The 25,627-nt window shown below is 27.9% G+C and overlaps 2 protein-coding genes across 5 annotated transcripts; one reads left to right on the top strand and one right to left on the bottom strand.

Annotated features, from left to right (window-relative positions):
* Positions 1–1,984: 1,984 nt before the first annotated feature.
* Positions 1,985–23,737, bottom strand: Accoas (acetyl coenzyme A synthase). Of its 4 annotated transcripts, none has more exons than XM_074259749.1 (13): positions 23,582–23,737; positions 13,695–13,892; positions 13,153–13,288; positions 12,322–12,537; positions 8,773–8,968; positions 8,489–8,717; positions 8,214–8,376; positions 7,909–8,101; positions 7,664–7,819; positions 7,426–7,593; positions 6,821–7,010; positions 2,923–3,168; positions 1,985–2,838 (listed from the first exon to the last, which is right to left on the bottom strand). In XM_074259749.1, exons 3-13 carry the CDS (start codon positions 13,239–13,241, stop codon positions 2,642–2,644), a joined length of 2,043 nt encoding a protein of 680 aa, XP_074115850.1. In that variant the 5' UTR covers positions 13,242–13,288; positions 13,695–13,892; positions 23,582–23,737; the 3' UTR covers positions 1,985–2,641. The 4 variants fall into 4 exon arrangements, with proteins under 4 accessions (XP_074115850.1, XP_074115853.1, XP_074115852.1 ...); XM_074259752.1 differs by having other exon boundaries at positions 13,720–13,892; XM_074259751.1 differs by having other exon boundaries at positions 13,695–13,965; positions 23,582–23,714.
* Positions 4,232–6,791, top strand: LOC141538234 (gamma-enolase). Its single transcript, XM_074259612.1, has 3 exons — positions 4,232–4,757; positions 4,830–5,075; positions 6,187–6,791. The coding sequence occupies exons 1-3, from the start codon at positions 4,238–4,240 to the stop codon at positions 6,789–6,791; spliced, it is 1,371 nt and encodes a 456-aa protein (XP_074115713.1). The 5' UTR covers positions 4,232–4,237.
* Positions 23,738–25,627: the final 1,890 nt, after the last annotated feature.

Below are 25,627 nucleotides of genomic sequence, written 5' to 3'. Positions count from 1 at the left end.
TATGCTATTCAAGTGGTAGAAAGAAAATAATATATTCACACTAAGAAACGAGACGATATTGTCTCTTCACTTTTAAATCTATATAATAATCAGTTTTATTTTAAATCACTTTTATCACTTTGGACAGTTTCGACCTCGTACACATTTTGGTCTCTCATCATTACTTAGATCTTAAATCGGAGAGAAAATAAATTGCCACTTTCATTACATCACTTTAATATGTCACTAGAAATTGATCGCATTGGTTCAAAATACTTCATTTGTTATATATATTTGAGGTCGCAAAATGTCTAAGGATGAAGTTTATTTTTGACTCTTAATTTTTTTTTTTTGAACAGATAAGATTAGTTGTTGATTACCAAGGACAACGAGTCGCTGATTTTGAAGATACTTTGTGTGAAATAATGAACAATGAAGTGTACGGTAAAGATTTGATTGCCGGATTGCCGGTCGATACGTTTCTTCACCAGTGTCCAATATCACTGGCAAGGTTTATGATATTTTTCTTTGTTTTTAAAATTCGGTGATCTATTGTGTTTTCTTTTAGGGTCCTTTTTCGTTAAAAAAATATGCGATACCAAAAGATCGAGTTCCGCCAGGCATTTCAAGTGGTGATCTGGATGCTGAGGTCGATGTCTTTGAGTCTGGCAAAGATCCTTACATAACAGCAAATCTCCGGTGTGGAGATAGAACAAATAAAACAAAGTTTTATTCACACTGACTAATGACAGTATAGTGGATGTTTCAGAATTTTTAGGGATAAATAGAAGAGTAAAGAATAATTAGATGATTTAACTATGTATTACATTAATAATCATTGATGTTTCAACATTTTTATATACATTTTTAAGAACAATAAATTGTATACATATTCAATAATTTATCATTTTCTTAATAATTATTTAGCTTTCTTCGTTTAACTACATTGTAGATATTATATCCAAAAGTTATTTTGTTCCACAAAAATGATATGTATGAGACACGTTGTTTTATTTGAATTAAAACAACGTAAAGTATTTTTAATTACTAATTTTTATATGTATATATAATATATAGTTCTTTCTATAATATTACATCAAAATAGTCAACGTGCGTTAATGTTAGTGCGTATTTTTTCATATCGACTTTTTTTGTTTCCATTTGACTTATTATAATAAATAATAACATTTTTTTAAATATTTTATTTAGCATTTTCTCAACGATAAATAATATTTTTTTGCACCATTAATAACGCAAAATTTTATTACAACATTAATATTTTGTTATTTATTAATTTTTATTAATTATAAATTTACTTTCATTATTTACTTTCTTTCTTTTTTTCTTCAGTATTAAGTAGTCTTAAAAAGTCGGTTACTTTTTCAGCTGTCCATCTTGAATAAGTGCCAAAATATATATTTTAAACTGCTCAATAACAGTCAAGCGATAAAATGTAGATTTTGCAGTTTGTAATTTGTCTAATTTGCATTTAAAGAATCAAAAGCTTTCAATTTTTAACAGAATTAAAAAAAAAGTGTTTAGGTTTGATTTTTTCTTATATCTTGTATAAAAAATCTGTTGTTCGTTAAATTAAGTATAATAAAAATCGATGAATTATAAACAGATTTACATTTTTACATTTCACTGATCAAATCCTGTCAACTAAAAAAAAAATTATTTTTTAATATTTAGTATACAAATTTTACAAGATAAATTATTTAAAAAAATTTTTCTAGACAAATTCCAAACTGCAAAACTTTTGGTTCATTTTTGGAACTTATTCCGGATAAATACTCCTCAGTATAATATAATAGTTGTTGCTCAAAATATAGAAAAAATAATTCAATTTTTTTGTTATTATTATTACCTGCAGATCAGATAAAATTATTTTAAATGATCTGAGTATTTATCTGATGAGTTAAATATGACAAATAATGTATTTATTAAAAAAAAAATTAATAAAAAAGTTTCACATGTGAAAATTAATAAAAATTACAAGTGAAAATTTTTAGAAGCATTTTTTTATTGTAATTGATTTGTTTTTAAAATTTTTAAAATTGACAGCTGACGGCTAACTTCAGCATTATTAAAGTTGGAGTAATAAACTTTTTCTTGAGCTAATCAAATTGAGTTAAATTTGTTAGAATTCTTGGCAAGTTAAATAAAATCAAAAGTTTTAAATGAAATAAAAATTTGTGCGTGTTGACCACGCGCGATAGAATTGAAACTTCTTGCTTATTTTGTGAAGACTAATTATTTTTAAGATGCATCAACCACCCGTTTTACATAAGGGTTGTAGAATTAGTCAGTATGTCAGTAATTAACATAAATTTTAATTTTTTCTATAACAAGTGCTACTATGTCAACAGTTACCGAAGCAATGGCGATTTTAATATTTCATAACGCATGAAAATTATAAAAAAAAAAAGTTTCACTCAAAAAAACTCCTCTATTGATGAATTTAAAAGAAACATGCTATATAAAAAAATAAGATTGTTGATAGCTCTTTGAACACAATTAAGAATGTTCGTCAAATGAAAAAATACTGGACCAGTAACATATTTTCTATTTTACCATTTGATATCATGTATTATCCTAAAGCCATTGGTGATTTAGGTTTTTATTTTTACTAATTATATTTTTATTTTCAATTTCAATTTATTTAAGCTTCTGGTCTTAATTGGAAAAGCAAATCAACAATGCCTTCATCGGCTAATGTTGAAGTATCTCCGACATTACGATCCCCAACGGCAATTTTCCTAAGTATTCTTCGCATTATTTTTCCTGAGCGAGTTTTAGGCAACCCTGGAGCATGATGGATTATGTCTGGTTGTGCAAATGGCCCGATTCGTTCTCTTACTGCCAATTTAAATAATTTATTAACAATATAATCAATAAAGAGTAATTAATTAATTACATGGTTTTAATGATAATTAAACTTACTCTTCTTTTTCAGTTCATCTTGCAACTGTTTGTCGAAATTTTTTCCTTCATTAGGTGTAATAAAACAATAAAGACACTGCCCTTTTACTGGATGAGGTTTACTAACAACTGCCGCTTCAGAAACAGCTGCATGTTCGGCTAAAACACTTTCAACTTCGGCTGTTGACATGAGATGGCCGGATACGTTAAGCATGTCGTCAATTCGACCAGTAACCCATAAGTAACCATCAGAATCACGCCTTGCTCCTAAAAAGAAGAAAAATGTATAAATTAAAAACTTTCATTTTATTAAATTAAAAAAAAAAAAAAATTAATTTGTCTATTCTACAGAAAGTGCTTTAATAATGAGGCAAATTTGAAATCTAAGGTAAACGTAGCAACTATTAACACAATATTTTGTTTCCAGATTTATTCAATTGCCTATGATATTAATAACAGTCGTATTTTTTTTTTTTTTATACATAAAATTTTCATAATTTAAAGAATTAAAAATTAGGAAAACGGTTGACCCTAAAAGTCATCCCAGCAACTTCCCGCTAATTTTATACTTAAGCGTGCAAAATTGCATTTATTACGTTTGTGAGCTCTTCGAGCTCAAAAATATAATTTTTATGTCATTTTGAGTTCTCCGAGCTTAAAAGTCTGATAAGACTAAGAAACACTATTTTTTGAATTTTTAAACAGCAATAACTTTCGAATGAATGAATCGATTTCCACCCGATTGGCGGCATTCAATGCAGTTTTTTAAGCTTCGTAACAAATTTTTAAGTTTCAATTGATCGAACTAGGAATTTCAGAGTAATCCCGAAAAAAAACACTTTTTTCGGTATTCTTTCGACAACGATAACTCACGAACAAATCAAACGATTTTGACCGGCTTGGCGGCGATCGACGTGGTTTTTTTGATGTTAAGAGATGATTAGTTTTTTGAATTGATCGGTCAAACCGTTTAAAAGTTATTCCAAAAAAACTACATTTGAAAAAAAATTTTTTCGTAGTTTTTCTTAGATTTCTCAAAATCTATTGGTCTGAATTGGTCCAAATCGTGTTTGGACACGAAGAGCTCAAAAACATAATGAGTGCAATTTCGAGCGCTTAATTACGAAAGTAGCGGGAAGTTGCAGAGATGGCCTTCAGGGTCAACCGTTTTCCTAATTTTTTTTTATAGCTAAAATGTTTGTAGTTATGTGAAGTTAAGTGATTTCCGTAGAATAACCCACAATAATTGCAATTGTTTTTGCACTAATTACATTTGAAGTTGCAATTTTTTAAGTATATTTATCCATATTGATATAAAATTTTAAAATTTTATAAAATGCCGGTTGAAAAAATCAAAGCTCGGCAAATTTTTGATAGTCGCGGTGAGCCTACTATAGAAGTTGACTTAATTACGGATTTCGGACTTTTGAGATCTTCTGTATCATGTACTCCTTCATCGAATCTAAACGAAGCGTTAGATCTTAGAGATAACAATGAATCAATATTAAATAATGGTCGTACAGTTATGAAAGCAGTTGAAAATATTAACAATATAATCGCACCAGAATTAATAAAGAGTCGACTAGAAGTTTGTCAGCAACGGGAAATAGATTTACTCATGAAAAAATTGGACGACTCAGACAATAAATCTAAGCTTGGAGCCAATGCTATTATAGGAGTATCAATGGCTTGTTGCAAAGCAGGTGCTGTTAAGAGAGGTGTTCCTCTTTACAGATATGTAAGTTTATTAGCCAATACTGAACCAATTATTCCAGTTCCTATTTTCAATGTTATCAGTGGCGGAAAATTAGCCGGAAATTCTTTGAGCTGTCAAGAATTTATGATAATGCCAACAGGTTTGATTGATATAATTGGTAGTGTAAAAAATTGCTTGGATTGAATTTGGTTGAATTATTGATAATTTTTAGGAGCTCAGTCTTTTGAAGAAGCTATAAAAATGGGGATGGAAGTGATCAAAGTACTTGAAAAAATGATTGCCGAGTCGGAAGAGTTAAAGCTTCCTTTGACTGTTGGTGATGATGGAAGCTTCTCTCCTCAGCTTGAAGAGGATACGGAAGCCTTAAGTATAATTGCAGAGGCTATTAAAGCTGCTAATTATGAGGGAAAAATAAAAATTGCTATTGATATGTCGGCAAGCTCTTTTTGTAAAGATGGTAGCGACACTGAATTTTATTTTATGTAGTAGGGAGGCGTAAAAAATTGATTGGTTTTTATTATAAGTAATAAAAATTTTTAATCTTCACTAAAGCTTTCTAAAAATTTTGCATCAATTAAAAAATAATGTATTAATTTATAATCAAATCAGTAATTTCTTAAATCAATAAATTAAAATTTTTGGAAGCGCAGAAAATTCTTCAGAAGAATTTTACTCTAACGGTAAATTTGATTAAATTCAAACTCTACTTTTTCAAAACATGTTCAGTGTACACGGAAAAAAAAAGTACTTTCAGGAACATGATATAGTTCCAGATTATTAATAATAAAAATAATAATGATAATGACGAAAAAAATCAATTAAATAAAAAAAAAATTTAACTTTGGATGATTTTCCAAATTTTAAAAAATTCAGAACAATCCCTTGAAAAATTTTTTTTGAACAATAAAACTTTTTATATAATTAATTAATTAATAATGTCAAGTTCTAGTGGAATATATATTAAATTTCATACATGTTCAGAAATTTTGCGGTAACAATAACTATTGTTAATTTTAATGATTTACCACATTAGATAATAATTTAACTATTATTCATTTTGATATTGTTTAAAGTCAGGAAAGATAACAATTATCATTCTTGAATAATATTAATTATTATTTGAAATAGTAGTAACCACTGATATAGAATGTAATAACTAAGATAAAATTTATTCGAAATTTTTTCATCAATTTAAAAAAAATTCATATTTTGAAAAAAATTTCTTCCGTTAGCAGAAAAATTTTTTTTTACCAAAAAATTAAAATTTCTGAATAGTAATTTTCTTGCCCTATTATACTTTTAGAACCTAATTACGTTGACTCTTGAAAAAAAATTTTAACTTGTTCGACAATCCAATTTTATACTGTTGCTATGCTACAAGATTTTCCAATTGCTACAACATGATTTTATCTTGAATCAAAATAGTTTTTCTATCAGTGTGATATTTTTTACATTAAAAATATCATAAATTTTTAAAATTTCAAATTGATTATGCCCCCTACTATTTAATTAGAAATAAAAATATTCTTTACAATTGTAATAAGTGATTTTAACAATATTTTTCAAAGGTCAATATGATCTTCAATTCAAGTCAGAAGATACAGACCCTGATGATTATTTGGAAGCAGAAGCTTTAAATGAAAGATATCTCGAAATGTTGACAGAGTTTCCTCAGTTGATATCAATTGAAGATCCATTTGATCAAGAAGATTGGGATAGTTGGTCTCTGTTGTCTGATAAAAAAATTCAAGTTGTAGCAGATGATTTAACCGCAATGAATTTTGAGCGCATTGAGGAAGCCACGGAGCGAGGAGCAGGAAATTGCTTAATAATAAGATTGCCTCAAGTTGGGACAATTACAGAAGCTATCGATTGTTTCAAACTGGCAAGATCAAATGGGTGGTCAACTATTGTGAGTGCTGGTTATGGTGAAACTGAAGATAATTTTATAGCTGATTTTGCAGTTGGGTTATCTGCGGGGCAATTTAAAGCCGGTGGACTCTGTAGAGGAGAGAGAATGTCGAAGTATAATCAAATTCTAAGGATTGAAGAAGAACTCGGTAAAGAAGCTAAGTATACTGGAGAGATGTTCAAGAACCCACTGTCATCAATCAATCAATCAGAGAATGATCAAAAGAATGAGAAAAAGAAAAAGAGAAGAAAAAAACTTTAAAAATTTGTTTATTTTGTTAATCTACTCACCATCTCCTGTACAATAGAAGCCATTGAACTTATCAAAATATGTTGTTTGGAAGCGCTCATGATTTCCGTAAAGCGATCTCATCATACCAGGCCAAGGTTGACGGAAGACTAAGTAACCCTCACCTTCGCCTTCTATTATTTTACCATCTTCGTCTAAGAGTTCTGGGAGTACACCAAAGAATGGGAATGACTGAAATATAAGTATATATGTTAACATAAAAAAAAAAAAAAAATTCCGGTTATAAAAATATCTTTACTTTTCAACGCCTAACAACAGGGTTGTGAATTATTCTTAATTTTTGTAAAAACTTAGTAGTTACATTTTTCTAATAATTAATATTTTAAGGAAGATTAAGATTCAATTATTGAAAACTTCAAATAATGCAATAATTAAATTTCTTGAATTAATCAACTAAAAAACAAAAGATTAAATGGATTTATTTACAAATGATTAATTATAATCATTTTCAACTAACCATTCATAATTCAATTATCAATGAAATAAAAAATTAATTTTTTGCAACCTTGTGATAAAAATTTTTTCAAAGATTTTGTCCATCACTTACAAAAAAAAAAAAAAAAATAAATTTCAATAATATACTCACTGCTGATCCAGGCTTCATCGGAGTAGCTCCAGGAAGTGGTGTTACAACATGTCCACCAGTTTCTGTCTGCCAAAAAGTATCCACTATACTGCATTTACCATGGCCAATCAAATTGTAAAACCACAACCAAGCCTCAGAATTGATTGGTTCTCCAACTGAGCCAAGGACCTAAGAAAAAATAATTTTGTAAATTTCAATTTGCATAAGCTAAAAAAAGATAATCTAATGAGAAGTATACCTTTAGAGAATCAAGATTGTATTTCTTCACTAAGTCATCGCCAAATTTCATTAAGCTCCTAATGGCGGTTGGCGCTGTGTAAAATTGCGAAACTTTATACTTTTCGATGACTGACCAGTATCTATCGTTTTGCGGATAAAATGGCGTTCCTTCAAACTGCAAAGACAACATTTAATTAAAAACTGAAGTATACAGGTCACGCTGAGTTGCAAAGATCAAAATTAATAGCTTATAATATTACTTACCAATACTGAAGTTGCACCATTAACTAATGGACCGTACACTACATATGTATGACCTGTAATCCATCCAATATCTGCGGTACACCAATAAACATCATTTGGCTTATAGTCAAAAACATATTTGAAGGTCGTTGCAGCGTATATCAAATAACCAGCAGTAGTATGAAGAACTCCTTTTGGCTTTCCAGTTGATCCACTTGCAAATTTAACATTACAATAATTATTATTAACTAAAGTGATTTAAATATCTAAGATCCCATGAAAAATTTCGTATTTGATTTTAAATATGTTGTTATATACGTTCATACCTGGTGTAGAGAATGAAAAGAGGATCTTCAGCTGCCACCCAGACGGGATAACAACTAGAGTCAGCATCTTCCATTTCTTCATGCCACCAACAATCACGATCATCATCCCAAGATAAATTTACTTCACTGGTACTTCCGTTGCTAGTGCCATTTTTGGTTTTACCTGGAATTAATCAGTCAAACAGCTTTAATAAAAAATTAGAAAAAACAGTAGAGAATCGATTTACGTACCGTAAATCGAAATTCGTTTCGAAAGCGAAAAGTTGCATTCTCACCCCCATCTGATGTGTTGCCTGGAGGACAGGTTACTCGGCGAAGATGTGAAATAACGATGCAGGATTCCACATTGTGCCCATGAGATTTAACTTTATCCATTGCATGATCACAGATTGATTTTAGGTGCAGTAATTTTGAGCCACGCCAAGCACCATCTGCTGTCAATAAAACCTTGGCTTTTGAATCCAATACTCTTTCCGCCAATGAATCCGATGAGTATCCAGCAAACTAAAATGAAATTGGTTAATACGAGATTTTTCATTTTATTCATTTTACAACTTACAATTACACTATGGACGGCGCCGATTCTAGTACAAGCAAGCATTGCGATCGGCAGTTCCAATATCATTGGCATGTAAATTGCTACTCGATCACCTTTTTGAACACCCTTGGATTTTAGAACGTTGGCAAATTTACAAGTTTCTTCAAGTAGTTTTCGGTAGGTCAATCTCGAATAATCTTCAACATCATTTCCTTCCCTGAAAAATTTTTATAAACTAAATTAATAAATAATGTACGATTTTTTACGGCAACGAAAAAGAAACTTTTATTTTCTTCATTTTTTTTTTTATTTATAACTTTAAAGACGAAAATCGAAACTCATGATTTAATTATAAAATGTGTCATGGTAACAATTTATTGAAATTTCTCCGCATTGTGTGTTACATTTTTCGTTAAAAGATTGATCCGTGTAGAGTAATTAATTATTAGCTTGAAAAGTAGAAGGGCTCAACGTCAGAAGATAAGTGTCGGAAGACTATATAGTGCCTGAAAGTAAAATAAATAATGAACCCGGTCTGAGAAGGTCGGGCGTATCACCTCTAGATTATAATTCAAAGAAAATTTTTCAAAAAAGTGTAAATTTTAAATTTCTTGATCTGAACTTCGTTTATTTATGTACTAAATTTTTTTTTAAATCGAGGGAACGGTAAAATATGAAATTTTGAAGATAAAAAATTTGATTTCAAATTATGCTATTGTCAAAAAATATTTCAATTTTTTTTTATTTGAAAAAGCTAATTTTTCAATTTTTTACGGCCATAACTAGGCAAAATTGCGCATATAAATTATTACTATGCAGAAATACATTTTTCATTGTAAATTAGCCAATATTGGTATTAGTGTGTTTGTCTACTCGGCTTATAGAAACGAGGTATATTTGTTAACGCATATGATTTGGCGCGAGATACTACTGTGTTTCTCAATAACATTACACTTTTATATTATTTATTATTTATAATATAATAATCTTAAAAAAAAAAAAGCCGTTTCAAATGATTTCAGTAAGTCTTTCATTCATATTTTTTTTAGCGATAACAATTTTTTATTTTTAATATTGCTATATAAAAATATAATCAAAACTTATTTAAATATTTGAAAAACTTAACTTTCTAATTATAAAGTAAAAATAAAATAATGAACAGGTCGTATTACATCGTGTATTATTTTATAAGCTTGTGTAAGAGTTATTTGTGTCAAAAGTCAAGTTTTTTTATGCATTGATAAATGAGTTTACTTATGTATTGTTGTGAGTACATAACTCAACGCGAAACTGTTTCCATAATCATTGTCATTATCATTTAAAGTCGTTAATTCTGATAGAAATGGGCAAAAAATAACAAAAATACGATAGAAAATTCTTTTATAATTTTTAGTGTAACAACCGCGTCATTAATGTTTTAAGTTACATAATTAATACTATAAATTTTATAGCAAATTAAAAATGATAAGATATTGACTAGTGAAGAATGTTTTTCATTTAAATATGTTTATCATAAAGTTGAATTTTTTCTTTTATTTTTTTTCTCTGTTAATAAAAATATAATCGTATGATATTATTCAAATCTTACGAGAAAAATTTTTATTTAATTAAAGTAGCGTCATATCCATTACAACAAAGTTAAGTAACTCTGCAAATAAAACTTGAGTGAATTAGTTATATGATTCCATTGTAAGTATTAGTAAATTTTAAATTCTTGTTGATATTTTTCCTTGGATAACTTAAGTATTCAGCAAGGTTAAAAGTACAATGAAATTTTTTTTTTTTTTCAAAAATAAAATTTTAGCTGAAAATAAAATTGTCTTGTAATACTCAAAGTAATTTTCTTAATTTACGAATAGAGAAATCTCAGGTAGATATACTAAAACTATTTATTTTACAAGTTTAGGGTCTCTAGGTGTGCTTCAAAATGCATCTCGTACCACTTCTGTAACAACCAATAGAGAAGTCCGAAGAAAACATACGTTCTTTTTAACCAATAACACGTTTTACGTTATAGCAGTTGAGTCGTGGCGATCGAATTTAAAGGCATTCTCAGATAGAAAGTTCAAACAGATTAGGCACAGTATTTTCATTTTGAGTGCTCACCTAATTGATTAAAGCTTGTGTCTATAAACTCGATACACACATTAAAAAATTGAATATGCTACTTTCTTTGCCTATCACTGTCAAACGTATGATAATTTTATTACTACATTATTATTAATGTTTTATTTTTAACTTTTAATTTAAGCCAGATTCATTTTTTTAGCTGTTCGAATATTTTTTTTATGGCATTTATACGAAATTGTGTCATCTTAATAAATATATATCTATTTTACTATATATATCTATAAAGTCAATTATGCGAACTGATAATTATTACAATTTTCCTGCATAATTTACTTTATTTAAATTTTATTAAGTTCATAAAAAATTAACTTAGCAAGTCAATTATACGTTTTAAAAATTTTCAAAAACATTTTGTTAAGTTAAATTTTAAAGAAACAAAATTATAAACTAAAAAATTAATTTATAAATAAAAATAAACAGAAAATTATTACCGTTTTATAAGTTAATTTTTGAAGCAACATTAATTTGATTTTTCATTTTTTGTTAACTTTAAAAATTCTTAACTAACAAAATAAAATTAAAAATTTTTAAGTATACTGAAAAAAAAACTAACTTGAATCAAAATTAAAATTCTTGAATTAAGTAACATTTACTTAAACCAAGTGAAATTTCTTAGTTTAAGAATTTTTCAACTTAAACCAAGAAGATAAAATTCTTCAAAATTATTTACTTGATTCAAGTAATTTTCTTTCTGTGTAGTAAATTAAAATAACGCCATAATTTGTTCAAAAATTTTAATTGATAGTCGGTACTGTTAGGAATTTATTTAATGTGCTGCATTTTTCTTCCAACATTTAATTAAAATCATAAACAAAAAAGATAGCGTTCTAGAATTGAAAATTATTTTGACATTTAAGACTTTTTTTTCGATTTCTCCTATTGCTGATCGATTTTGAATTTTTGCCAAAAAGCTAAGTTCCCCCTTTCTCGTTTTGTCTTAATAACAATTAAAATTTTTAATAAAAAAACCATTTTTATCCTTCTGTTTTGTCAATTTTACACATGTGATTTTCAGCTGAACTTCGTAGAAGTAAATTAATTATCTATGAAACTAAACCAAAAAGTGGTTATATTCATTTTCAAGTGATTGATTTGGTTAATAATTCAATATATAGTTTATGAACTACTATGTGGTCTGTAAATCTTGGTTTTACACCACATAAAATGTTAACATGACGTGAGAATAAATAGGAATTTTTTGTTTTTCTCAATGTCATATTTTGAATTGGTAATTAATTCCACAAACTAGTTAGTACCTTAGAATTTAAGTTTAAAGTACTTTAAATTTTTCACAGAAAAAAATATTTACTAAAATGAAAAAAAATTTTACTTCGATATTTTCAGTTTTATATTAAGAAGAAATTTTTTTCTGTTAGAGTTATGGAATAAAGTATATGAAAAATAATGTTTATTTATTGATTAAAATTTCTGAATACATACCAATAAAATGCAATTTTATCGCCATTTCCACATTTCACGTTTTTATCAAGGAGATTAAAACTAATATTCGTAGATGCGCCTTCCATCCACTTGATGAAAATATCACCTTCGTTACGGTTAAAATTGTAAGAAAAAAATTTGTCGTTGGACGAAGTCGTTTCCCAGTAAAATTGTTTCGCTATTTCACTCCAAAATTCTTCTGGCTGTTTTATAGATCTTAAAAAAAAAAAAAATAATTGTCAATAATAAATGTAAAAAAAACGTCAAAAAAGTTTCATTCTCAATCACTGACATATGACACTGAATTTAACAAATATCTGACAATTTTTACGATTTTTTTTTATTAAATAAAAAAATTTTTACTTGTAGAATTTTTTTTTCTATAGATAATTTTTGAAAAACATTTTTTTAATAATGATAATCAATTTTCCAGTTGATCAAATGATTACTGCTTTCATAGCATCTTGATTCCTGATACTTTACGAGTTAAAAGAAATTCTTACTTTTAAAGAAATGGTATGGATGAAGATATAGTACGAAAGATCGATTTTGTTATTCTATTTTTGTAACTTATCAATTAACTTACAATGACCGCGAGACTATATTTAAGAATTAAATAATCATAATTTTTTTAACATGTTTTAACCGGAAATTTAAATACAGTTGGGTAAGTCTCAATGTATTCACGATAAATATAAATACTTTTAGCACTGAATAAAACAGCAGCTTGGTTCTTCAATAAGTAATATTTTTTTTTACTATAAGAAATAATTTTAATGAAAAAAAAAAAATTCTTGAAATGAAAAATATAAAAAGCAATTGAATACTCACTTTTCATGCATTTTTTTGTACTGATCCATACTATTACAGTACGCTGTTTTTGCTAACTCAGCATTTGGATAATATATCCTGTCCGCCATCTTCGCCACCCTCAATTTAAATATATTCACTCACAAGTATTTATTATCTAAAACCACAAAATTTTTTATTTTTTATTTTATATTTAATAATAAAATTTTTTTGTATTAAAAACAAAAAAAAAAAACAAATATAAAAAAAATAATTCATTAAAAATGATTTCCGGCAATCTTAAATCGAAACAATTAACTATTAATCATTATCAGTCTTAGAATGACAATTAAAAAAAAAGAACATTGTTAAATTATAATTCAACGCACTGGACTAGAAGTCTGAATGAGTCAGCTGGTCAAAATATTTATATTATATACGTTTATAATGACTATTAAAAAATCATTAAAAGTATATGTCAAGAATCGAATCGTGTTATAAATTTATTGTGGGGAATTAAAATATTTATGAATAAATAAAGTTTCCCGATTAATCTACTTCGAACGAATGAAATTTGAATTTACCTGGAGTATATTTGACACCACTTACGATGGTTGGAGTGCAACTGAATGCACTAACTCTAATACAAGAGAGAAAGTCCAATCCGGAGTTGAGCCCAGTCTAACGTAGAGTTTTTAAATGCTGGTGGGGAGAGTGTCGTGACGATCGATACACGTGGTAGAGAGGTTTACTGGGTGTAATTTAAGTAATATACTTGTGACCTTTTATCAGAAAATATTATTTTTTTAAATGTTATTCTGTTTACATCGTAGTACGACACTATCAAATATTTTGCTGTAAAAAGTATAGTTTAAAAAAAAATTTTTTTATTTGGGAAATAATTCAAAGGTGGAATCCCTTTCAATTTTGAGCATAAAAAAATCCAGGAATCGATTTATTGAAGTTTTTTTTTTCTGAAAAAATTAATTATTCTTTGAATTCGATACTGTACTAATTGATTGATCATAAAAACTCAAAATTGTACGGTAATTGTTTAGTTTTCCGGTTAACAACAGGTCAAATCTATAAAAATGATATTTAGAATTTTTTTTTAAATAATCTTATGTTTTGTTGTCGAATGTAATGAAAACAGGAATAATTAAAAAGAAATTTTTTTTTTTAATGATTGGAAAATCGAAAAATTAACATCCTAAAAAATTTATTTTTACAAATTATTATGATTAATACTTTGAGACCCTCTGAACTATATCCCATACAAAGTTCGAAAACCGGCCCTCGGATGGCCCATCGACGTGCGAAGGATACTGATTGACGGCCGATCATTGGCGACTTTTAATGGCCCACGGACGGCTGAATGTCCAAATGATAACAACGGCCCATTAACGGCAGTTGATTGTCGGCCGATTGTAAAAAAAGTTATTGGGCCGTTAATTGCTGATCATCGGCTGAGTATGTTAAAATGAAAAAAAAAAAAAAAAAAACTAAACATTCAGCCGATATGCCGTAGAGTTTTTTATTCCTATAATCGTGTTGGCGTTATGAAGTCAAGTAGTAGAAGATGTAGCACAGGAGCATCGATCCTAGTCGGATATTCTGAAAAAATTTTAATGGTTAAGTCGAAGTGGGAATCGAACCTGGTTCGTCTGCGTGAGAGTCTCGATCATTACCGGCTGCGCTGCATGCTGGAATTTAACTGAAAAATTCAACTTCGCTATTTGAATGATTGAAATATATTTTATTACTGCATATACAGATTATGAAATTTATTAGTACTCAATTTTGTCGATTTTTGTATAAAGTTTTTAAATGTCTGAAGACGATTATTTTTTTTTTATTCTAAATTTAATTTGCACCAAACCTATTTAGGCTAATCCCTTATTAAAAAAAGAGATTCAAAAAGATTACCTCAATGTAAAGTGTATATCTATGTAGTAGTAAAAATCAAATCTTTTTCAATTTTTTCAAATAATTTTAATCTTTTTAAATCTCTTTTTCTAATAAGGGATAGTTGATTCTGCCAATAGTTATATATTTGTTTAAAAAATTATGCCATCCTTTTCTCAAGTCAAACTTCGAAATCATAATTAAAATTTTTATTGTCTTGTTTTATTTACTCATTATTTTTGTTTAGATCTACAATAATCTTGTATAAAAATTTATATATTTTTTTTTATTTATTGATATAAGTTTATATATAACTTCTATTTGGATCAATAATAATCTTAAATAAACATTACAATATCTTTTTTTATTTTTTAAATATTATACTTCGCGTAATGCAACTCCGAAAACCCAAATTTGTGTTATTATAAAATAACAAATTGGCCAAGAACAGCCAGACTTTGGGCGATAAATGGATATTAATTGCAGAACATTAATGTCCGCAATAGACGGCGACCAGCGTTTAACCAAGTATAGCCCGTTGACATATCCCTATAACTGGCCAATCGTTGGCTGCCAGATATCGGCCAATGGTTGGGATTGTTTCTATTAACGGCAACTTTGTATGGGATATATAGACAAATTTTAACAAAAAAAAAAATGTTACAAAATGATAATTTTTCAATTTCTTATATTACAAAAAAAAAACAAAGACCATTCGGCAGCCGAAATGGAAGTAAAAAAAACTATGTTTTTACCAATTAATATTGATAATAATATACAACTTCTGTTACAATCAAACAATGACATCAGAACGAATTCAAAAATAAAAATTCATTAAATCTGTCTGAGAAAGTAGGTTATTATTGGCCTAGACTGATAGTGAGGTATGCCAATTAAAGTTTATTTAATAAGCTTTCAGAAGAGATTTACAAAAATTTTGCATTCGTCAATTATTTCGTAAAAAAAACAATAAAATTGTCAATTTTTTAGGATTTTGAAGAATTCAAATTTCTGTCATTCTTAAACTATTTAATTCAAAAAAATGTATAAGTATGCAATTTAAAGCTTGCTTAATAAGTTTTCAGATACAATTAGCAGATTTTCGATTAGATATCGCGTTCAATTGTTGTTGCACGGAAATACGGTAAAAGTGAAAATTTCTACGATTTTCAAAAATTTTTGAATTGCTGTCATTCCTAAATTACTGAATTTAGAAAAATGAATAAGTATGCAAATTAAAGCTGATTAAATAAGCTTTCAGACATAATTTACAGAAATTAAATATGATATCGTATTTAATTGTTATTACACGGAAATACGGTAAAAGTAAAAGAAATATCGGAAAATTTTTCCAATGTTTCGTGATGAGGACCAATGCAATAGTTAGATTTCTATGAAATCTACTAAAAAGTGACAACAAAAAAATAAAAATCACTCATTTTAGAAAATTGATAACGGTTGACACAAAATGTTTAATAGATTGAAAGTATAAATTTTCAAAAAACTTTCTGATACCGAGAATTTAAAATATAAAACAACTTTTTATAAAGCTTTAGAAAAAAAAATAGATATAATCAAAAAAAGCTTTATATTAAAATTTCTTTGCAGAACTGCATATTTTTATTTTTAATACTTATTATATGGATTGAATTAACTATAATCAATACTTGGAGTCTTGATAACAAATTAGATATCTTAGATGCATTAGAAAAACGCTGATAAAGATAGCTTGATTTAAGAAAAAAAATCATGAATCAAGAAGATCATTTTGAAGACTTTGATTATCTTGAATCAAACATAAGAGTTTTTAACAAAAGGAATTTCTTTTTGAATCAAAGTAGTTGTTTCCCTAGACGCATTTTCTTAATATTTTTTAAAAATTTGAATAGATTATTCAAATCATTACTCATGGCAATAATTTGAAAACTGGAATAAATCTGCCAAAACTGTCGATTATTGTTATCGCAGGTTTAAAATTAATATAAAAAATGGTATCCAAATTTTTACCTTGGGTTGAGTCTTAAGATTGAAAAATAATCGATATTTTTAAAATCTGCGAGCAGCCCCGTGGTCAGCGACCCAGACTTTAGATTCAAAGGTTCCGCGATCAAGTCCCGTCTAGAATAAATTTTTGTTTGATTTTTCAGCTTTATCAATTAATCGCCTATAAATTTAACGCTCAGAAGTACAGATCACGATATGTAGTTCATCAATTATAATCATTGCGATTTCAATTGTTAAAAAAAAATTAACAATAAACAAAATGTAAGCAGATGTCTAATATATTTACAAAATTTATTATATTCAATTTATTAATGTCATCATAAAAAGCGCCATTTAATTTTTCGAATTAAAACTGTAATAACAATGGAGTACATCTCATTTATATCACAACCGCGAATACAATTAACTATACAAAATTTTTATTCATGAAAATCGTTCCGGGATAGCCTTAATTATTAAACTGATTTGAAAGTGAATTACTTTTTTTTTTACCATCAAAATGAACACTAAGTTCAACCTGATACTCCTGAATCGTCGAATATTCGGAACTAAAAGGTTCAAATCAGTTCCCGAGTCGAAAAGAATCAGCATTAATATTCTATCTTCGAATAGTTTTCTATACTAATTTCAAAACTGTAAAAATAATAATCGATCATTTTGGCAGTTTTATTTCAGTCTTTACATTTCTGTCTCGGAGCAGTTATGGAAATATTTGATTTCAAAGTTTGCGTTTTCAGGACTCTTATTCATTGAACGTATATATAATAAATGACATTAAAATATTAACTTGAATTTATGATTATAACTATGAAACCTATCTAAAGACTTATTTAAAAATTGAAATTAACATTAAGGAACATGTAAGTAGTAAATTTGTAAAAAAGATTTGATTGATAGTTTTAAATAATAACAATACTTAAAAATATATTACTAATGAATCGGTAAAGTATTCGAAAATACTTATGAATAATAAATGAATAAGAGATAATAAATAAGAGAATGTTAATTAGTATAAACTATACCATACTAAGCACGCTAATGCATGTATGAAGCAATTATCGTAAACAAAATTTCAGTTTATTTGCTTGACAAAGAAATTCTTTAAACTAAATTTTTTCTTTTAATTAAATCAAGTTAATTTTTCTATTTAGTTTAAAAAAAAAATGACACTAAAATAGTTAATTTTTTGTTTATCTATCGTAGAAAATAGGGAGATCCTTACTTTCAAATAATTACCATCTTTTAATTTTTTACCGATGATGGTTGATATTATCGATCAAAAATTGAGAAAATTTCTAATATATATAGTGCTTCACGTCCATGCATTCAAATTATTATTTCTATGTATTAAAACTGACTACACGGCGAAAAAAATAGGAATTTTCCCTATTTTTGCATAGCAAAAATTCCTATGTTAACATAAGAATTTTTCCGATGTTAACATAGGAATTTTTCCCAATGTTAACATAGGAATTTTTTCTTTATTAACATGATAGAAATATCCATGTGACATAGGAAAAATTCATTTATGACATGAAAAAAAATAGAAATCGAAAAAATACCATTCTGAAATTTTCAGGATATTTGTAGAAAATGTCAAAGTTTCATATGAAAGAAAGAAAAAAGAAATTAAATATGTTTATCATTGAGAAATTCGGAGTTTTTTTTGAAAAATATAAAAAATAACAATGAAGATAGGTTTGAATAATTTTTTCTATTTTTTTCCAGAAAGAACATTTAATAAAAAAAATTCTGAAAAAAAAAAAAACGTCCCGAAAAGTCAATTTTTGAAAAAGTTATGGCAATTTAAGCCACACCGTCCATAATCTGCTGGAGTATTAATTTTTTCGAATTGTAAAGCAAAATTTGAAAAAAATTTCCTCTAATTTTTTTTTATCACAAACCGACTGTATATCACTGTTTTACTTTTAAATTATCTGAAATTGCTCGAATGAGAAAATTGTTATGTAAATTTGTAATTATTAAATTAAGTTACATAAATTTTAGTGATAAATGAATTTTTCCTATGTCACATGGATATTTCTAACATGTTAATAAAGAAAAAATTTCCATTTTAACATTGGAAAAATTTATATTTCAACATAAGAATTTTTCCTATGCAAAAATTGAAAAAATCCCTGTTTTTTTCTCCGTGTACTTGAGGTTCACAACAATCTTATCACTCATTACTTATAAAAATAAATAATATGGAATAATGAATTAAAAAGTAATTATTGTTATTTCTAAAAGTGTAAAAAATAAGCTTCTAATAAATTTAATGTAGTTACAACTATATAAGATAATAAAATGTTATAAAGTGAAAGGAAATAACGTTTAGAATAGGCGCACGAATTGATTAAACAATCACAATTCCAAGGATGTTAACATTCTATTCAATTTCAAGTGTAAGATTTTTTTTATTTTCCTAATATGAATGAACATTTAATGATTTCGTAACCAGATACAAGAAAAACGACTTGTAAAGATAACAGTTACTTGAAATGTAATTTTATTGTATTGTATTATATATAACTCGATAGCTATATTTAGTAAATATTGAAATTTAAATTATGATAATTGAGATATTTGAATAAATATATACGATATTGTTTTGATGGAGTTCAGTTTGTTCATGTTCGATTTAGCGACTTCAATATGTATTTAGGCGATATAAAAGCTAGATATCCTATAACTGAATTTATGAACAAATACCTGGTCGTGGTTATAAATGATTTCATTCTAATATTCCGATAAGGAAAACACTTAGTAATGAATGGAAGTTAAACATTTTATAATGAATGAAAGTGTCATACTAGTAGCGATTAGAATTTTTTGTAGAGTAGGAGTATTGTTTAAAGTTGCCTTGAGTATTTCTTTAAATATGAGGTGAGAGATCATGAGATTATAATCATAAATACTAGTTAATTTATGAATATGATTGTTGAAGAATATATCAGCTAGATAAATTATGCGCTTGAGTTATTCAGATATACATTTTAGCGGTGACATATTTTGTTAGGAAATAGCTCTCTATAAAAACTAAACTGGGAAAATTTATTGTTTGCAGTATACATTTCTAACATACGGGTGATCTCGAAACTATGTGATGTTGCCAAACTCCAAGCAATTGAAACTAACACATTGATTAAGAAAATATCTTGTTTCATTCACCATATTTATAACAATTGTTACGATCCTGTATGTTAACTAGAGTTAATTATTAATCTAAATAGTTATATTTATAATCCAGACGGTAACAGTTACCATCATAAATTATAATAGTTTTTACTCGTAACATTTATACAATTCTGGGTGATTTTGTTGATGACGAAAACAAATATTAAAACCTTTTAAAATATTTAGAAATTATCATTAGCAAATAAGTGTCTAAAAGTTGTCTTAATTATTTTTTATTACTCATGCGGGAAAAGTAGTATCTTGGCGCTCGCTGTTGCGGTTGAAAAAAAGCTGTTTGTCCATTTTAAAATCACGCGTGAGTTTTTTCATAAATGAAACTGTTATTTGTGTGCGATAAGTTTACTTGTCGCACTTGTTGTACAATATACTTTAAGCTTATACATAACGAGCTACCTGCAATTACACAATGAACTATTTTCCGGTAAGGAGATTCCAAAATATCATATGACTGTGCATTAGAGTGTGTCATTTTGAGGCGTGCCTGTTTGTAATTTTCCATTTCCATTTCAAATAACATGGGAAAAATTTTTATTTTTTTTTATTTTTCTAGCACGGCATTTGCACCTCATATGAATAAGTTTGTAGCATATTTTTGTAGAGGATTTAACGCTTTACGAAAAAGGTCTCTTACACTTTTATTGTAGAGATAGCCACTCTAAAGATATTCAAACGTAAACTTCAAAATCTATCAAATTTTGACTTTTCAGTTATTAAACTGATAAAAATAAATTTATTACTGTTTTAAAAATTATTTTTATACGTAAATTATATTTTTATAAAGCTAAAAGAAAAAATACTCGCGTATTAAATTGCTTTCTTCTTCATTTCATTTCTACTGTAAAAAAATTACTGCCAAAGTTAATTTTATACAAAAAACGGAATTCATTTTTCTCACTAGCTGTGACTCGAAAACTATCTGATCATCTTTGGTATTTTAGTGAAGAGTTGGCTACTCTTGCACAATTTGATGAAAATTTTCCCGTTGAAATTAAACGGCAAATTGTTAAAGTGATGATAATAAATCAAGGGAAGACTATAATTTTTTAAAAACGACGCACAAAGGCTGAAAATTCACTGGAAACTTTCTTGAATAAAAGTATAATTGAATTTATTTTCAAGCAATCATTGAAAATATTTGAAAAATCCGATTTGCCATCTGATTTTCTTGATGAAGATGTACTAATGTGGCTAGAAAATGATGAGAGCTATTAAGAAAATTTAGAGTATTTCAAAAAATTGAAAGTTGTCAATGACATTGCAGAACGTGATGTTGCTTTGGTGGAAGAATATCACGCATGTCAAACTAAAGATAAATAACAATTTCAATTTCTATTACAAGTAGTTAAAGAGCATTGGACTGTAATGAAAGAACATTTCAATTGTTGTAGTTACATTGCTTCTTTGTTTAAACAGGACAATATCTATTGACTTCCAAAATTTTTATAGAGTAATAAATTGATAATTCCGTGAAACTTTCAAATATTAAACTTATTTAACTCGGATGATAATTTCCTTACAGTAGAAATGAAATCAAGAAGAAAGCACTTTAATACATGAGTATTTTTTCTTTTAGCTTGTAACAGTTTTACCTGCTCAGGTTGGCCCCTAATCAATTTTATAAATAAATAAACAAAACTAAACAACAATACAATTATTAGGGCGCCACCAGGATTTTTAATCACGGTTCCTGGAACCGGTCCAGAGCTGAGAAAAACTTAATCTTAGGGTAGAGAGAGTGGAGGATGGTGCTGTTGAATAATGAATAATTAATTAACAAGGTTGATCAACATTTATTAACAATAATAAAAAAAAAACTTAACCAGGGTTGTCTTAAAATTAGTTAACAAAATACATTCACTCACACACTAACCACACTTAACAACTTCCTTATTCTCGACGAGCCCCTTTCGGCGTCTACCCGTCGATTTCTAACTTATTTTCGACGAGCCCCTTTCGGCGTCTATCCGTCGATTTCTAACTTATTCTCGATGAGCCCCTTTCGGCGTCTACCCGTCGATTTCTAACACGTGCCCCTTTCGGCGTCTACACGATTTCTAAACCTACAATCACCCGCACAGAGACGAATCATATACCGGGCTCGTTGACTTGGCTCACAGGAGTAACAGCCCAGCGACGAAACATAGACCTAATCACTCTGCAACTCACACATAACCCACACTTGTCTCACACTCACACTACTAACTTGACTTTTATTAATTTTTACTTTATAAATTTTACTTTAATAAAATTGACTGTAACTAATTCTAATTAAATATTTTAAATCAATTATTCAATCATTAGTAAATTAATAAAACGACAAACAATATTCAATTTACAACCAATTCTCAAATTCCAATTGTTAATTTTAATTCCGTTAAAATATTAGATGGATTAAAATTCCTCAGTAGCTTATAATCATGGTCTTAACAATATACAATAACTATTTAAAACAAAAGGTCTTAATACCTGAATTAACTTTTGATAATTAAATAAATCACAATATAAAATTCTCAATCACGTTCAAAATTATTAACACAAGTTTAATTAATTAATTCTGACTAAGTTTTTACTGTGACAATTTTTGACTCAATTAACTAATTCCTAGGACTTAATGTCCACGCCGATAATTATCAAATTAGAGTAAAATTAATTTAATTAATTCACGGACTTAATCCCAAAATTATTAAATTCACACTTGACGGAATAATTTTATAATATAATATTCTCAATAAAAATTCCTAATATAATATACTTAATAATTTTCCAATCTATATTATCCTCAATAATTAACTCTTAATATAAAATTCTTAATATAAAATATTCTTAATAATTAATTCTTAATAAAATATTATTAATAGTTTTCTTTTAGTTTTATCAATTATGAAAAATTTGACACAATTCGAAATATTCAAACTTTAATTGCTAGAACATTCGCTAGCTGTTTTGCTTGACCTTGGGTATTGGAATTTACTGCGACACAAAACTGACGCTTGACCAAAATTCCACGAATAAAAATTTGTCGATTTTTTTAATGACAACAAAATCAATTAATTTTACTAAGTTAATTATAAAAAAAATAAATTTAACGAATTTTCCGATGTTAATTTATTAATTGATTATTTCTAGTTATTAAATTTTTCCGCAAGCTCGATTGAGTGATCCTCGGGTATAAACCCCCATGAAAATCACTAAATCCAAATTAGCACATGTTCCACAATTAATTTATTAGTAAAATTTTATCGATTAACGATCCAATTGATAAATAATTAGGAGAAGTAACTGGGTATTGGATAAACCGCGGTCCACTTCTTTCCCACAGAGTAATAATTGATACCTTGACGAACAAAACGATGATCTAACTTACTCGTTGAGAATGAAGTCCTAGTTGTAGTTGGCTTCCTTCGTCTCGTCACTACTCTCGGGAACGGTCCTTTTTGATTCCCGTGGCACTCAGTCTGGCGGTCACACTACTTCTCCCTTTTCCACTGCACGGCTCACCTATTTTAACCCAACTCACCTCCTCCTATTCTCCCTTTAGGCCCGAAGATCGAGACGGCGAGACGCGCCAGTGCTATGTCGAATAATTATCGATATCCGGTGACTTATCGATTAAGGGTAATTTTACCCTGTTACAACCCTGATAGCCACCTTACCTATAACTTACTGTCAATCTACGTCCGCAATTTGAAGCAAACTTGACGGAAAGAGTTGGCAAAGCGAGCGATTACCTATTAGTTACCTATAACTTACTCTGCAAATAGACGTCAAAACTGGCTGTACAAGTATTTCCTTCAAATTGTAGTAAAGTTTAAAGGAAATTTAACTACAAGTTTGATTGTTAACTTGTATTCAAGTTGCGGCCGTAGATTTCTGTCAATTTGCTTACAACTGTTGTTGAGTGAAGAATTACCGCCAACTTGATGTATAAATTAACCGTAACTGCTGGGAGTCAACACTTACTGAGAAAGCGCTGGCTATCAGGGAAGCTTTATAAAAATAATAGCGCGTCAGAATCATTTTTACGTATAAAAACAATTTTGAAGACAGTAATAAATTTATTTGTATCAGCTTAATAACGAAAAGATAAAATTTAATCCATTTCGAAGTTAACGTTTGAATATCTTTAGAGTGGCTATCTCTATGATAAAAGTGTAAGAGACTTTTTTTGTAGAGCATTAAATCCTCTACAAGAATATGCTACAAACTTATTCATATGAGGTGCAAATGCCGAGTTAGAAAAAAAAAAAAGAAAATTTTTTCCCATGTTATTTAAACGGGAGATGGAAAATTGCACGGAGAAAATTAAATGATAGCAGTTATTATCTAGTTATGGTAAAATTTTTTACCATCAACCCGATAGTAGTGAATACTATCTAGATGATTGTAGAAATCATCTAGATGGTAGCATTTACCATATTTATAATAATTGTTACAATCCTGTATGTTAACTAGAGATAATTACTATTTATTATTATAAATGGTTATATTTATAATTTCTGATGGTAACAGTTACCATCAGGAATTATAACAGTTACTATCTAAGGTAGTAAGTAGAATTTGAACATCAGCGTTTAAAAACCACGGTCAAAAACGTAAATATGTATGGAAAAAAACATATAGATATTATTCCTATAAATTTATGGGATTATTTGCTATACTGACTATAGGAACGATTACTATGGTTATGGGAACGATGCCCATAATATTAGGAAGTGTTCCTAGAATTTATAAGATCGTTTCCAATTATTATGGAAATAGTTCTAATACGAATCAATGGAGTGGTTTCTATATTTACAGGAATTATTTCTATAATTTATAGGAGCCGTGACTTGTAAACTATAAATAAATAAAATTTTGCTTTATTAAATAATTACTTTTGTTAAATTGCACTGTACTTTCTTAAATATTGATATTTTTAAAGATACTAGAATTTAATTTGCGCGCGCCTGATACTTATTGTCATGACATATTTATGTGTATTACGTTTATGTATATTTCAATCACTTTCAACTAATCAGAATGAGAATATTTATTTTTGATCAATCAAATCACAAATAAACTGGTTTTACATACATTTCATCTCTATTTTCGATTCTCTTATAAACTCCAAATTTGGTAGGAACCTTCTATATGTGATATAGAAATAATCTACGAGCGGATTTTACGACGAACCTCCCCAACAAGGACTGCGGGGGTGGGTGTTAACAATACAAAATCTCAAGTTCCAAAACATAGCTTTTAAAAGCTGTAAATTTGGTTAGAATTTTTTATTTGTCATGAGGAGATTATCTCAAACCGGATTTCAAAAAATTCTACTTCCGATAGGGATTGCGAGGGTGGATGTAAGAACCCGAGAAAAAATGATCAGACCTGATCAGACATGAACCGCCATGAGTCTTCAGGCCTGATC

The sequence above is a fragment of the Cotesia typhae genome, unplaced genomic scaffold (assembly GCF_013202065.1).
Source record: "Cotesia typhae breed Kobodo isofemale line unplaced genomic scaffold, CoteBio_Ctyphae contig_20, whole genome shotgun sequence".
Lineage (NCBI taxonomy): Eukaryota > Metazoa > Arthropoda > Insecta > Hymenoptera > Braconidae > Cotesia > Cotesia typhae.
The sequence above is the reverse complement of the archived record's forward strand: the minus strand, read 5'-3'. Positions and strand labels throughout refer to the sequence as shown.